General features: G+C 36.2%; 1 protein-coding gene across 1 annotated transcript; it reads left to right on the top strand.

The window, feature by feature from the left end:
* The first annotated feature begins 428 nt into the window (after positions 1-428).
* spi1b (Spi-1 proto-oncogene b) lies at positions 429-10,531 on the top strand. Its single transcript, XM_029428540.1, has 5 exons — positions 429-805; positions 1,322-1,412; positions 2,774-2,970; positions 5,180-5,330; positions 8,895-10,531. Exons 1-5 carry the CDS (start codon positions 764-766, stop codon positions 9,203-9,205), a joined length of 792 nt encoding a protein of 263 aa, XP_029284400.1. The 5' UTR covers positions 429-763; the 3' UTR covers positions 9,206-10,531.
* Positions 10,532-13,684: the final 3,153 nt, after the last annotated feature.

Genomic DNA, 13,684 nt, shown 5'->3' with positions numbered 1-13,684 from the left:
ACCCCACTAATCCATTCACTAGTCTTTCTGCTTATTGAGTTTAGTGCCACCTTTGGCTCTGTTCATACATGATACTTCTTATCATTGTATTTTAATGTATCTGGCTGCTATGATGATTTCATTTCCTTCTGATGATTAATAAAGTCAACTATCTATCTATCTACTAACTTTTAAATGCTGAATGGTACTCATTATGCCCTGTATGGCAACAACCACATTTTGCCACAACTCTCTCATAATGTAATCATTGTTAAAGCTAGATAATAATTAAAGTCAACCAAACATAAAACCTTAAATGTGTAATATAACAGCTCAATGCACCCTGTGGCATGAGGAAGAGACTGACAGTGAGGAAAAGCCTTGATGATGATTGGCTGCTAAGGGAGGGGACAGTATATAGACCCTGATAAATGTGAAGTTTCATGGTCCCCCCTGACAAATCATCAATGGCCAGGATCCTTTAGCAGACACACTCTATTGCACCCACCCACACACATTATACAGAAGTCAAAAGTTCCTTTTTTATTTTACAGCGGGCCTTGTTTATTTCATTTATTTGAAACAGCTGAAGGCCTCAGAGAGTAGCTCAGGTCGTAAGTGTGTGCTATACAATCCGAAAGAAAGATTTTCTTTTTCAGTTTTTCATTGAGTGAGAGGAAATTTTGTAACATTGTGCAATGGTGCCGCAAAAGTTTTGAAAGGTTGTGTGAGTGTTTTTGCCTGCAAAGCGTCTGAGACTCGGTCTGTTGAAGAAGAGGTCTCCATGTTGCATCCATACAGAATGGAGAGCTATCTCATCCCGCCTGTAAGTATCTTTTATTTGTATTGTTATCTAAACTCTGTGGAGACGTTTAAAGCATCTAAAGCTTGACTCAGATCCTCGAGTAGTTTGTTTGTAGTTTTTAATGCAGCATTAAATTGAAACACATTTAACAGTCAAGAGGATGGATAGCATGTGTTAATTAAAATAAGATGACTTAATGTGAGTCGACTTCAATTTGAATACAGCACACAAACTGTAAGAGTCTTTTATACTACGGGCGACATGAAAATGAAACTCAAAACTTCTTGATAGTTTCAGAACAGTAGCGGTGAGGGAAAAAAAGGCATTATTTTAACACAGATTTTACTAATGCTTCATCTGACTAACAAATTAAAACATATTTATATACAATGTGAGCATTTTATAAAAGCCAAATGGTGAGTATGATTATTTCCTTTAAATGTTTAAATAAATAATGATATAATGTGTTTTATCTGCATCATATACATCAACAGTTAAAGATTTTGTGGCTAAAAATGTTTTAAATTGCTCTTGCAGCACTCAGAAGAAATGTACGATCCTGAGATCTACAGACATCAAATCGCAGAATATTATAATCCATATGTCCTAGATGCAGATATCCAGGCAGGTGAGTTTTACTTCAACATGTGTACATAAACATTGTGTCTCGTGTGAACAGTGTCTTAATTATAACCACTACTTGTTATATTAAATTACAGTGAGTAATGTTTGAATTAAAAACATTTTAAAATGCAAATGAATGACTGTGGGGGCAAACATAAACATGACATAAATCTTGTTTTTAATACATTGCTTTTCATTTCTAATTAGAATTTAATTTAAAGTCTTTTTAGTCATCTATTCTTAATCTTCAAATCAATCACCGTGACCTGTCTTTTCTGGTGCGTTGTACATAAGAAGCCTGCAGTGTGTGCAGCTGGAGCGCACCACATTGGGTGTATGGAACACAGGAAACAGATGCCATTTCTTTCGGCCGCTACAACGTACAGACATAGAACAAACTTTCGCCCCATGGGGTTTTGTTGATACAAGAGAGGTGCTTTACTTTCCCTTGTAATCAACAGTTTTGAATATTGCACCAAGACAATCTATAATAGAGGGGGTGGGGGAACTTTTCCTCACCTTATAGCAAAAGGTGCCACCACTGAGAAAGTGCTAGTTGTCATTTGATAAAGATATTTCATGTCGAATATCTTAACATCTCATTTATAATATCCCTAAAACATACACATTTAAAGACAACACATACTGATATACGACATACTTACCTTACTGTGGATGTATGAAATGGCTTTATTATCTAGCTGGATTTGTTTAAAGGATTTACATTAGTATAGTACTAGTATTTGTTGTAGCTTGTATGTGAAATATGTTTTCACTTATTATTTGTCTCTCCTCTATTTCCATAGTTTCACTTGAAAATCTAAAGCTTTAACTTGAAAGCTGACTTGTTTAATTCTCTTATTTAATTCTTGCATTCATTCTGAAAAAAACTGTAAATAGAAACAGGGCAACGTGAAAAAAAAGTGCAAATTCAAAGCCAACGGCTGCAGCAACACTGTTAGTGAGGCAGCGAACAGGAAAGAGCTTCATGCTGAATTCTCTATTATTCTCCTCATTTCACTCGATTTATGCAAACTTAAGCACTATGAGTAAGCAGCTCGTCATCGAGTCCAGTTTCTTCTTTCGGTTTTAAAGATCTTATAACAAAGTTGAATTTTCATGGACATAGTCTGTTTGTTTTTTTGTCATTTCTAACAGATTAGACGTGTATTTCTGCTACACCAAATCTTTTTAAAGGCATGTTCATGTATTTTGTGTGAAGCTGCAGTGTGTTCCAGTTAATCTTACTGGGTTTAATTTCTGTCTTTTCTTGGGAGTTACACAGTCTTTTGTTGAGACAATGATGATAACAAACAGTATAAAACTGTGGACATTATATTGTTTCTCACCCCTCTCTCTCTTCAGATCACTGGGACTACCACACTCACCCTCACGTACACCCTGTAGAGTTTGAAAATCTCCAAGAGGCCAACTTTACAGAGCTGCAGAGTGTGCAGGCTCTCCACGCGCCCGGCCTCATACGACACGACGCCATACGGTACGACGCAGAAAGCCTCCTTGATCCAAACCTCGGGGCACATCCACATGTGTTACAGCCATCAGTAAGTCTTTCTGTCAGCCAACATAAACATGCATTAAAGGAATGAACAGACATACACACACACACACACACACACACACACACACACACACACACACACACACACACACACACACACACACACACACACACACACACACACACACACACACATGGATCCAAATATACATTTTAATTTGACTAAAATGCAGAAAAACTAAAACCGTCTGAAATGATGACAGCGGTGATGACTAAAGGCTTTTGTTAGTGTAATACTAATTCCACAAAACAAAAAACAAAATCAAGAAACAGACCACTGTTGATTGATGCTTTATGACACTCATACAGAACTCTAAATCTCCACATATCATTCTAGCTCACAGCAGACATCTTCAAACTCTCCTAATTCAAAGTTGGGTTTCAAATCAGAGAGAACATTCAGGGAGTTGGAGGCCTTTTAAGGTCCTGTGACAAAAATCAGGAAGTGAATCTTTGAGTTATAAGAAAAACTTTAATTCTGTTTTTTTAATTTCAGTTTAAAAAGAAAGTGTTCTTTGAATAGAGTCTGAAGTTAAACTCACTCAGTGTCACAGCTCCACGCTCCACTCCTCCAGTTGTGAACCAGTGAACCAGAACAGAGCTTTCTGGTTTTGGACTGCATTAAAGTGCCAACCAAGTCAACATTTTCAAATTGGAAACATATAAAATATATAAAAAAATACAGACTTTAAAAGAGTTAATTTCAAAATAAAATATACATTTAAGTACAAAACAAATGAACAGGTTTACTTGATTTACTGTTCTGTTATTAATTATTTTAAAGTCTAGTCAAGATTACAGGATTACAATTTCTCCATTTGAGGTCACAGTGAAGCCAAAGGTGTCATGGATTTAAATAATTCACATGTGTGATGTAGCGTCAGTAAATTGCTGGGACAAGCAGATACAGTATAGATATATCAAAAATCTAAAGTATATTTTAAATGATAAAAAAAAAACTGATTATAAATATCTTTATAAGCAATACTGGGAACTTATTTGTTCCCACTATTGTTGTTTCCAGAAATAGCAGATCATTTACCAACTGATTATTCACTATATATACATAGTACATATATTTTCAACCAGAATTGCATTTCATTTCATGTCATTTTCTTGTGCATCTACCACTGCTCACAAGTGAACCTACATGTTATTATGAATATTGTGAACAACTCATACATTGATAATATATGAACAAATAGAGTATTGACTAAAATGTAAATTAGTTTTCAGCTTGGGACACAGATATATACACTAACATACACAAACCTACCCACCTACCTATTTATTTAAGCTAAGTGTGCCTCCTTTATAAAGAAGCCACAAAGCTCTTTCACTACATACATGTGTCTGATGTTAGGTACAGTATAATATATCTGTAGCAACATAATCTCTTTGAATAAACTAGTTTAAAATAAAAATATGCCCCTAAAATATTACAAAATTATTAGTGTCAAACATGATTGTTTGAAAGGGATTTTGGGAGAATTAGAATAAAAGTATTCATTGGATTTACTTACGTAAAAGTATCAATACCACACTACAAAAATACTCCATTACGTGTAAAAGTTCTGCATTCAAAACTTTACTTAATTGAAGGCACATAAGAAATAGCAAGTAAATATACTTTAATTATCAAAAGTAAAAGTACTCATACAGCAATGCACAATTGTCATATGTTTTATATGTCAAAATCTTAAACTATAGTAACTATAGCTGATAAATAAATGTAGTGGAGTTAAGTTACAATATTTACTTCTGGAATGTAGAAGTAGTCTAAAGTAGCATAAAATAGAAATAGCCACGTCCAAGTACATTTTGCACGAGTACACTCTTTGATTAAATGTACTCTCCCGATGTAAGGATCTGTTCAGTCACTGACCTACCTGTGCATCCATCATGACAAGTGAATCTTTTACAGACAAACATTGTCTGTTTTATTTTCCCAGGCAGATCCCAAAATTTCCAAACATGTCAGGTTGGATTCCATAAAAAATATTTTTTAGTTTTTTTTGTATTACCAAACAAATACAGATAATACGGATTATATTCTGTATATAACAATCTCATACAGTATTTTTCTAAAATCCCTGGAGCAACATGAAGGGAATTATAATATGATCAATAAGCTAAATTAAACTATTGCAGAGGTTTTGATATTAAGACTAACTTTGACTCCTGTGTTGTAGGTAGCGTTCTTCCCTCGGGCTGTATATCCACCACACATGTCCCAGCGCAGCTCTGATGATGAGGAACACGGAGCACGAAGTCCCCAGTTTGAGGTGTCTGATGAGGAGTGTCTGAGAGATCGAGTACCTTATGTCACACCAGGAGAGCTGGGTAAGGATATAGATTTACAAGTCATTTCATATGTGCAGTAAGGAAGCACTCCAGCTCTCTTCTGAGAAGTTAACACAGACACTTTAAGACGAACCAACTGTGCTAGTCATGTGAGGATTCTTAATCATCCAGGTCATGGTATATCTAGAAGTGCTAAGTCACTGGACGGGTGTAGATTTTCAGGCTCAAGAATCTAAAGCAGTGTTGCAGAAGGTCAGTATGGTCTTCCTTGCATTGGGACAGTCACGTGCGGTGAGGTTCATGGCTGGGGAGGCACTGACTGTTTCAGAGTCATATTTACAAATATATGAACCCAACTGAGTAGCTTATTCACCATTTTCTTGGCAGCATGAACATTGACTACTGGTTATTTTTCATATCTCATATCAGCATTCTTTATACACACACAGGTAAGGTACATATTTGGCCAAAAAAGAATGTTACATTTATAGCGGCTCAGAGAGGTATTTGCTCTGCACCCTCTTTAGTCTGATGCTTTGATTAATTTCACTGCACTATTAACAAAATAATATTTTATTTAAGGTCAAAATTTAGTTTTAATTTAAATATTCTATTGTTTCCTCTTAGTCAGATCCCATTTTCAATAAAATTGTGGTCTTACCTTTACTTGTAAAATCTATAATTTTTCAGTCAGAGCAAGAAACTAAACTAAACGGTGCTACAGTGCACCTGTCACCTGACTCTGATATTAGCTAGCAGTAGCTTGTTGGCGCTTACCGTCTCTGCGTGGAAGAACAGCAACAACACGAACCTGTGGGCTCACGTGCGTCCTCTTCAGTGTGGCAGAGTATTGTCTGCCTCACCTGGTGTTTTTTTCACTGTGGCTTTATGTCACATCAGCAAGACTAAATATTAGGGCTGTCAAGCGATTATTTTTTTAAATCTAATTAATTACAAGCTTTGTGATTAATTAATTCCGTGCTCTCGGAGCTCCGTGTGCCGTGCTCCGTGCTGTCGGAGCAAAAGTCAGGCATCTAGGAGTGCGATTAATCTGCGTTAATATTTTCGAACGCGTTATTTTTTCTGTGATTAATTAATCGAAATTAACGCGTTAATTCGACAGCCCTACTAAATATGTTACCCACATACATGATATACATTAACTGGACTATGGAAAGTCAGGACGCATAATAAAAGTGTCAGTAAACATTATATTGGCGACATACAGAGATATAGCAACAGGCACGCGCCAAACCTACTTAGTTTGCGAGCGATTGCGCAATCCGAGGGGAGGCTCAGCTCGTCGCTGCCTCAGAGAATACGCAAATTCAGCGATTTTGACTATAAAAATTACAAGAATTATTGGAATCATACAGAAAATCCATTTATAGCACAGACCAGTGTTATTTGTTTTTTTACTATTCATGATGACGGGGGAGGTTCTGCCTCCCCTGCCTCCCCTGACAGCACGTCCCTGCATTGGGATGGTGGAGGTTCGGTATTGAGTCATGTCAGCTTTGTGTTCTGCTGACAATTTAAGAAACACTTTTAGGATGAGCTACTCGTTGCACAACTGCCTTTACACTGCTGGCCATGCATTTTTAAAAGAAGTGGGTTCACAAAAAGACAGAGTAGTTCTAAATGTTCTTGGTCTCCAAGGCTGGATCTGTATATTGGATTGTGGAAATTATTAAACTGTATGGCTACCTTTTGGGCATTCAGATGAGTCGCCCTCTTGTAAGAGATTTTAAGGAGTTATCTTCTGGTCTGCCCAGTCTACTTTACCAAGCTCTACTGCATAATGTGTACAGCCATCAACACATTGACTTAAAGCACTAATGGTCAATGTTGCTGACCTTTGAAATGAGGCTGTGTCTGTACTAGCTCCTGTTTGAATCCATATACGCACACATACAGAGACATACATACTGTCTGTATATGAGGAGGTTTTGTAAAAAGGACGAAACGCTACGTATTTTCAGTAATAACTCTTTAAACAGCAGATACATGTTGGGCGTTCAGTAAAACACAGAACGCACAGGACACAGAGTGTGAGGGTTGTGACCAACACAATGATAACCTGGTCGGTTCATAGCAACACAGTTTAGTGACACTCTACAAACTACACACCCAGTTTTCAAAAGACAACTCACTGAGAATCTCAGATCATCCTCCAGCATGTGACACTGACAAACACCCGTCCAGATCATCACAAAGGCGTCACATTTGCCCAATAGTCCATCAGAAGGGCATAGCCTAGGGCCTAGGCTATTACAGAGTCGATAATATGAAAATATTGATGACCTCATAAGCAACAGTCATTCGTTTGCATGATTCACAGAGTCAGAACGGAAAACTTGGACACAAAGAAACTGTCAAGAATGTGATTAAGTCATTTATTTATGTCACTTTTTTTGAACAATGCCCACTTTTCTATATTTACATTGTATTCTATATTTTGTTATTTTGCAAATAAGTGTTTTCATTTGTTAGGTCACAGTTCTTGGTGCAGGTTACTTTCCAGATTTGTTTTAACAAACTATGCTTTTAAAAAGTGATGGGGACAAAATGGACCATTTGTAAAAGAGGTGGGGGCACGTCTGCAGCATCCCCAGTGTAAATGACACGTATGGTTCATCAACAAAGCAGTAAAATACTGGTTTATATTCAATTTAGGCATCAGTTATGCTGCAATTCAAACAGACTGTGCTTTACATGTGTAGTAGACCTGTGAGTAATTAACACAGCTGTCGTTATCAAAATTTCTGGTTGACATGAACACCAACATGAAGCAGGAGGAGTTCATTGAGCATCCAGTATGTTTTGGAGTCTGTTAAACACTGAATATTGAGTGAGAGATGTAGCTTTCTTTTCATTTTTGGAGGCACTTGATGACTGGTCATTACAAATATTTTGTGTGGGTACAAATTTCCACTTATTAAATATAAGGGGTGTAAACTACAATCAGACAGTTTTTGTCATTTGCCCGTTTACAAAGTGGTAACAGTGAATTTATTTAAGGGGGGCAGTTAGATGGTAATTTATGATTTACTACTTATTTTTAGTGAATGTAAGAACTTTCCCTAATAATAATGATAATAGTGGTACAAGTTTATGTTGTTAAGAGGCACATGCACAGTGCCATTCATTTTGTTTCTGGGCTTGTCTTTGAAGTAAGCACTCAAACTTTGAGTTTGATCAATGCTTCTGTATTGGTACAGTGAATAAAGAGATGTGAAAAACATTTACACCACCAAATGTCCTATCCTAATACTGTATCTAATAACCTATTTAAAAAAACAGTTTATATGTCATCAGCTAGGTTTACCACATAGCACCATGACAATGTGGAAAACACAACAATGACTCATGGAGGATTACATCCAGTGGTCTCTGTGCTTTTCTTGTTACAAATGTTCTTGTATGAGATCACTTGGTCTCCAGCTCTCGCTCTAGCTAAAATGACCAAATCAAATATTAATTTATATAGTTTCACTATGCCACAGCTAGTTCATTTAGTTTCGTTCTTTTTATTATTATTTCTTCTATAGTTGATTTAAGTTTAAAAGTAATAACAGTGCAATTCTTTGATTTTTCCAAAAGGCAATAAAAAGAAGATCCGTTTGTACCAGTTCCTGTTGGACCTTTTAAGAAACGGTGATATGAAGGACAGTATCTGGTGGATGGACAGAGACAAGGGGACATTCCAGTTTTCTTCCAAACACAAGGAGGCTCTCGCACACCGCTGGGGAATCCAGAAGGGAAACCGCAAAAAAATGACCTATCAGAAGATGGCTCGTGCCTTACGCAACTATGGCAAAACTGGAGAGGTGAAAAAGATAAAGAAGAAGCTGACGTACCAGTTCAGTGATGAGGTGCTGGGCAAGACTCACCTGGAGAGAAAATATATTTAGCCAGGAGGGATACTAAAATGTTAAGAGTTACTCATGAAAAGTGTTGAGGTGTAGTTCCTGGTGTAAGACGCTTAATCAAACTTGCTAATCTGGTATATTGCATTTTGTGAATAGTAACATTACTGCTGGACCTATAATTGATGGTGTACAGTCAAAAGGGGAAAGAGAAAGCGGGGGGGGGGCCTTGCAGTTATACCGTATGCATCTTAGATCCTGTTACTGTGGTTACTGTGACGCCCAGTATGCATTTATGTGTAATGTGGGTGCAAGTACTTATCAATACTCTTTTTGGACCTGTCTGTTTATATATTTTCCATATTAAAGGTTCAATGTGTAAGAGCAACCAGAATTTAAACTTAACACATTACAACAATGAACTCACATTATCAACACAATGTGAAAAGGTAACAGTGTTGACATTATGTCAGAGACGTCTATGTATTGTGTTGCAGAGATATCCATTGAAATTAGCATGCTAACTGACTAGCTGCGCTCCGTCCAGTCTGTAATACCACCTGTTCCTCTAGAGGCGATAGTGAGTCACTGTAGCGCCAGTCTGCCCTCAGACCAGAGGGAGAAGAAGTACAGCTCCCTGACTCAGGCAGACTCAGGGCCTGTCAACATTACATCCATGATCCCCCCTCCCCGTTTTTTGATAGTTTGTATTAGTTTAATTCAAAGTGGTAGAAACGGGAAAACAACTTATTTAGACCATCTCTCAGACTTTCAGCAGTCTGGTCTAATGAACTGACAGACTGAGTGACAGACTGACTTTCACAGGAATAAAGAATACACATTGAACATACACGAGAAGAGAGGGAGATATATGGCGGTAGAATACAATGCACAATATAACAGATACTTTAGAATACTCTAAAACTTAAAATATAAAAAATATGACAAACTACTACAACTAAAATATAAGCAAGTTTAGAGGTGAAATACTGCCCCCTATTTGTTTGGAGCAGGTGGCTCAGAATTACACATTGAACCTTTAAGGTCAATATTTAGTTTCATGACATGTAACTAGTGAGAGTTGAAATGTCCCAGTAGGCCCGGGCCTTCTTCCTACTGTGTTTGAGTTAGACAAGCTTAAGTTATCTTCAAGGTAATACTATGTGTAATACTCTTTGCAATTTCATATTTAAAACAGTAATGCGACACAAACAAGGCATTAATGGGACAGACTAACCTTTGAAGACCATTAGCACCATTGTAAAACCATTACTGTGATTACTTATATTACAAATGTTTTGTAAAAATACATGAAACTCTGTATGTTATAATGAAAAATTGCTTGTAAAAAATAAATTGTTCACAAACATTTGTTACTTCAAGGCTGGATTACTGCAACTCATTGTTATCAGGTTGTCCCAAAAAGTCGCTTAAGACTCTTCAGTTGATCCACGTGTATTGACAAGAACAAGGAAATGGGATCATATTACTCCTGTATTAGCTGCTCTGCACTGGCTCCCGGTAAAATACAGAATAGAATTCAAAATCCTTCTCCTGATTTACAAAGCAATTAATGGTCAGGCTCCAGCATATCTTAAAGATCTCATAGTACCTTATAAACCAACTAGAGCATTACGCTCTCAGACTGCAGGGTTACTTGTGGTTCCTAGAGTCTCTAAGAGTACAATGGGAGCCAGAGCCTTCAGCTATCAAGCTCCTCTCCAGTGGAACCAGCTTCCAGTTTGTGTTCGGGAGGCAGACACACTCTCCACATTTAAGAGTAGGCTAAAGACTTTCCTTGTTGATAAAGCTTATAGTTAGGGCTGGCTCAGGTTTGCTTTGGATCAGCCCCTAGTTATGCTGCTATAGGCTTAGACTGCCGGGGGACACCTCCCTGCTCTCCTCCTTCTCTTCCTCTCTCCTCCCCTCCCTCTCTTCTTCTCCCTCTCTATCTGTATGCATTTATGTAAATGTATGTTACTAACTCATCATCCGGGGTATCAGCCCGGAGTGTCTGTCTCTCATGTGGCAGGTTGCCACTGATAAAGTTTACGTCAGGATCAGGAATCAGTGGCTGTGCCTGCTGCCCTGGTCCTGCTGGACACCGGGAAGCCTTTTTGACATTTTCCTGGATTCATCCAAACTTTCTCTTTTTCAACACAACATCATTTCTGTCAAATGTTGTATTTGTACTATGTTGTTTATCCTGTACACCCGACATCTATTGCACGTCTGCCCGTCCTGGGAGAGGGATCCCTCCTCAGTTGCTCTCCCTGAGGTTTCTTCCATTTTCGTTTCTTTTAGGAAGTTTTTCCTTGTGCGATGCGAGGGTCTAAGGACAGAGGGTGTCGTAACCTGTACAGTCTGTAAAGCATACTGAGACAAATGTATAATTTGTGATATTTGGCTATACAAATAAATTTGATTTGATTTGATTTGATAAGATACTTTATTGTCATTATAGTGCTGTGCAGGACGACAATACAATGAAATTACGATGGCGCTTCCAGATATTAAAAACAATATAAAAAGAAGGGCACAAAGTACTCAAATGGCCGTGCAATGTTCAAATACCAAATGTGTGGTAACTGTTTATAAGTGATAATATTTCACATCAGAGATAAAAACACAATGAAAAGAAGAAGAAGTTAACATTATATAAAGTTCTATAGTTGTAGGTTTACAGATGAGGTTGTTCACATTTCCTAAGGCTACAAAGATAACTGGTGACTATGAGGAACTATGAGGTTAATGCAGAGCAGAGGTGAGAAGTGGCCTGTCACCCAGTTCTTGTATCTGCCAGTGATCCTGACACATTGCAGGTGCCAGCTCTCTACTTATAGAGGCAAAGCCCAAAATGAAGCGTGTGGTGTTTTCCTTGAATGGCTTGATATTGTAATAAAATCCTGTAATTATTATCGTAATTTGTTTCCTATTGGGAAAAAACGTTTCATTCATAATTTTCCTCAACAAGGCAGTTTTCAGCAAACACTGAACACTTGCTTTTGAAATACTTATCAATGTCACTACCATCACATCTGCCATTTAATGGCAAAATATTTATTTAACATATTTATTTACCACATTTCAAAACCACTTTTGCACATGGAATTCAATTCAATAAAATTGTAAAAAATAACAATAAAAACCTCAAAGAAAATTAAGTATAAAATATTATATTATATTTATTAAATATAAAAACACTGAGTAATAATTTATCAAAATGTAATGTGGAGTGTGTAAATATAAAAATACTACAGCACCTGGTGTCCCAAGAGCCAACAGTTTCCCTCAATGGTCAAGTTGTAATTGATGCCCAGAACTAACAGGTGAGAAGATTAAAATAAATGGCCTTGAATAGAATACAATGTTTGTAGAATACAATGCAATGCAAAAGGACATAACCAGAGCTGGATAATCAGTCTTATTACTTACATTAATCAAAAGGTAGGATAATATGAGTTCTAGAAAACATTATCAGAGAAGAAAGAAAAAGAAGTAAGGGTCAGTAAATACATCAACAACAAATACTCCATGATAAACCAACTCAAGCAAGAAATGTGTCTCTCAGATACATTTCTAAAAACAGGACTGGTCATTGCTGTGGTCAAACTAAATCCAAAATGTGGTGACTGGTCGAGCTGCCGTCTGTAGGACTTAGGTGGTTCAGAGTATTTCTCCTAAATAAGATCTCAAAGCAAAAACAGTTAAGATTGAGATGGTGGCTGGAAAACTGAAAGGCTTGTGAGAGGATGCAGATCCTCTGCTTCTCCTCGTCTCATATATGGTAAATACAGTCAAGTATGTACAGTACATTTACTTATCTATGTTTATAGTAGACTTTTACACTGTAGGCATTAAGTAGTGTAGTCTAGTATAGTACAGTAAAACACAGTATAATAAAGTAAAACATGGTATAGTATAGTCAAATAAAATATAGTATAGTATAGTATAGTAAAGTAAAACATAGTATAGTCAAATAAAATATAGTATAGTATAGTATAGTCAAATAAAATATAGTATAGTATAGTAAAGTAAAACATAGTATAGTCAAATAAAATATAGTATAGTATAGTATAGTAAAGTAAAACATAGTATAGTATAGTAATGTACAGTAAAACATAGTATAGTATAGTATAGTAATGTATAGTAAAATATAGTATAGTATAGTAAAATATAGTATAGTATAGTAATGTATAGTAAAACATAATATAGTATAGTAAAGTATAGTAAAGTAAAACATAGTATAGTATAGTAAAGTAAAACATAGTATAGTATAGTAAAATATAGTATAGTATAGTAACATATAGTATAGTATAGTAAAATATAGTATAGTATAGTAATGTATAGTAAAACATAATATAGTATAGTAAAGTATAGTAAAGTAAAACATAGTATAGTATAGTAAAGTAAAACATAGTATAGTATAGTAAAATATAGTATAGTATAGTATAGTAAAGTATAGTAAAATCAAATATAGTATAGTAAAGTAAAACATAGTATAGTATAGTATAGTAAAGTATA

Source organism: Cottoperca gobio, chromosome 3 (assembly GCF_900634415.1).
Source record: "Cottoperca gobio chromosome 3, fCotGob3.1, whole genome shotgun sequence".
In the NCBI taxonomy this organism is placed as follows: domain Eukaryota; kingdom Metazoa; phylum Chordata; class Actinopteri; order Perciformes; family Bovichtidae; genus Cottoperca; species Cottoperca gobio.
This window is presented reverse-complemented; position numbering and strand designations above follow the sequence as displayed.

Coding starts and splice junctions, on each gene's coding strand:
- spi1b (XM_029428540.1), top strand. CDS start 764: ATGTTGCATCCATACAGAATGGAGAGCTATCTCATCCCGCCT. Junction 1,413..2,773: donor AGATGCAGATATCCAGGCAG/GTGAGTTTTACT, acceptor CTCTCTCTTCAG/ATCACTGGGACTACCACACT. Junction 2,971..5,179: donor CACATGTGTTACAGCCATCA/GTAAGTCTTTCT, acceptor CCTGTGTTGTAG/GTAGCGTTCTTCCCTCGGGC.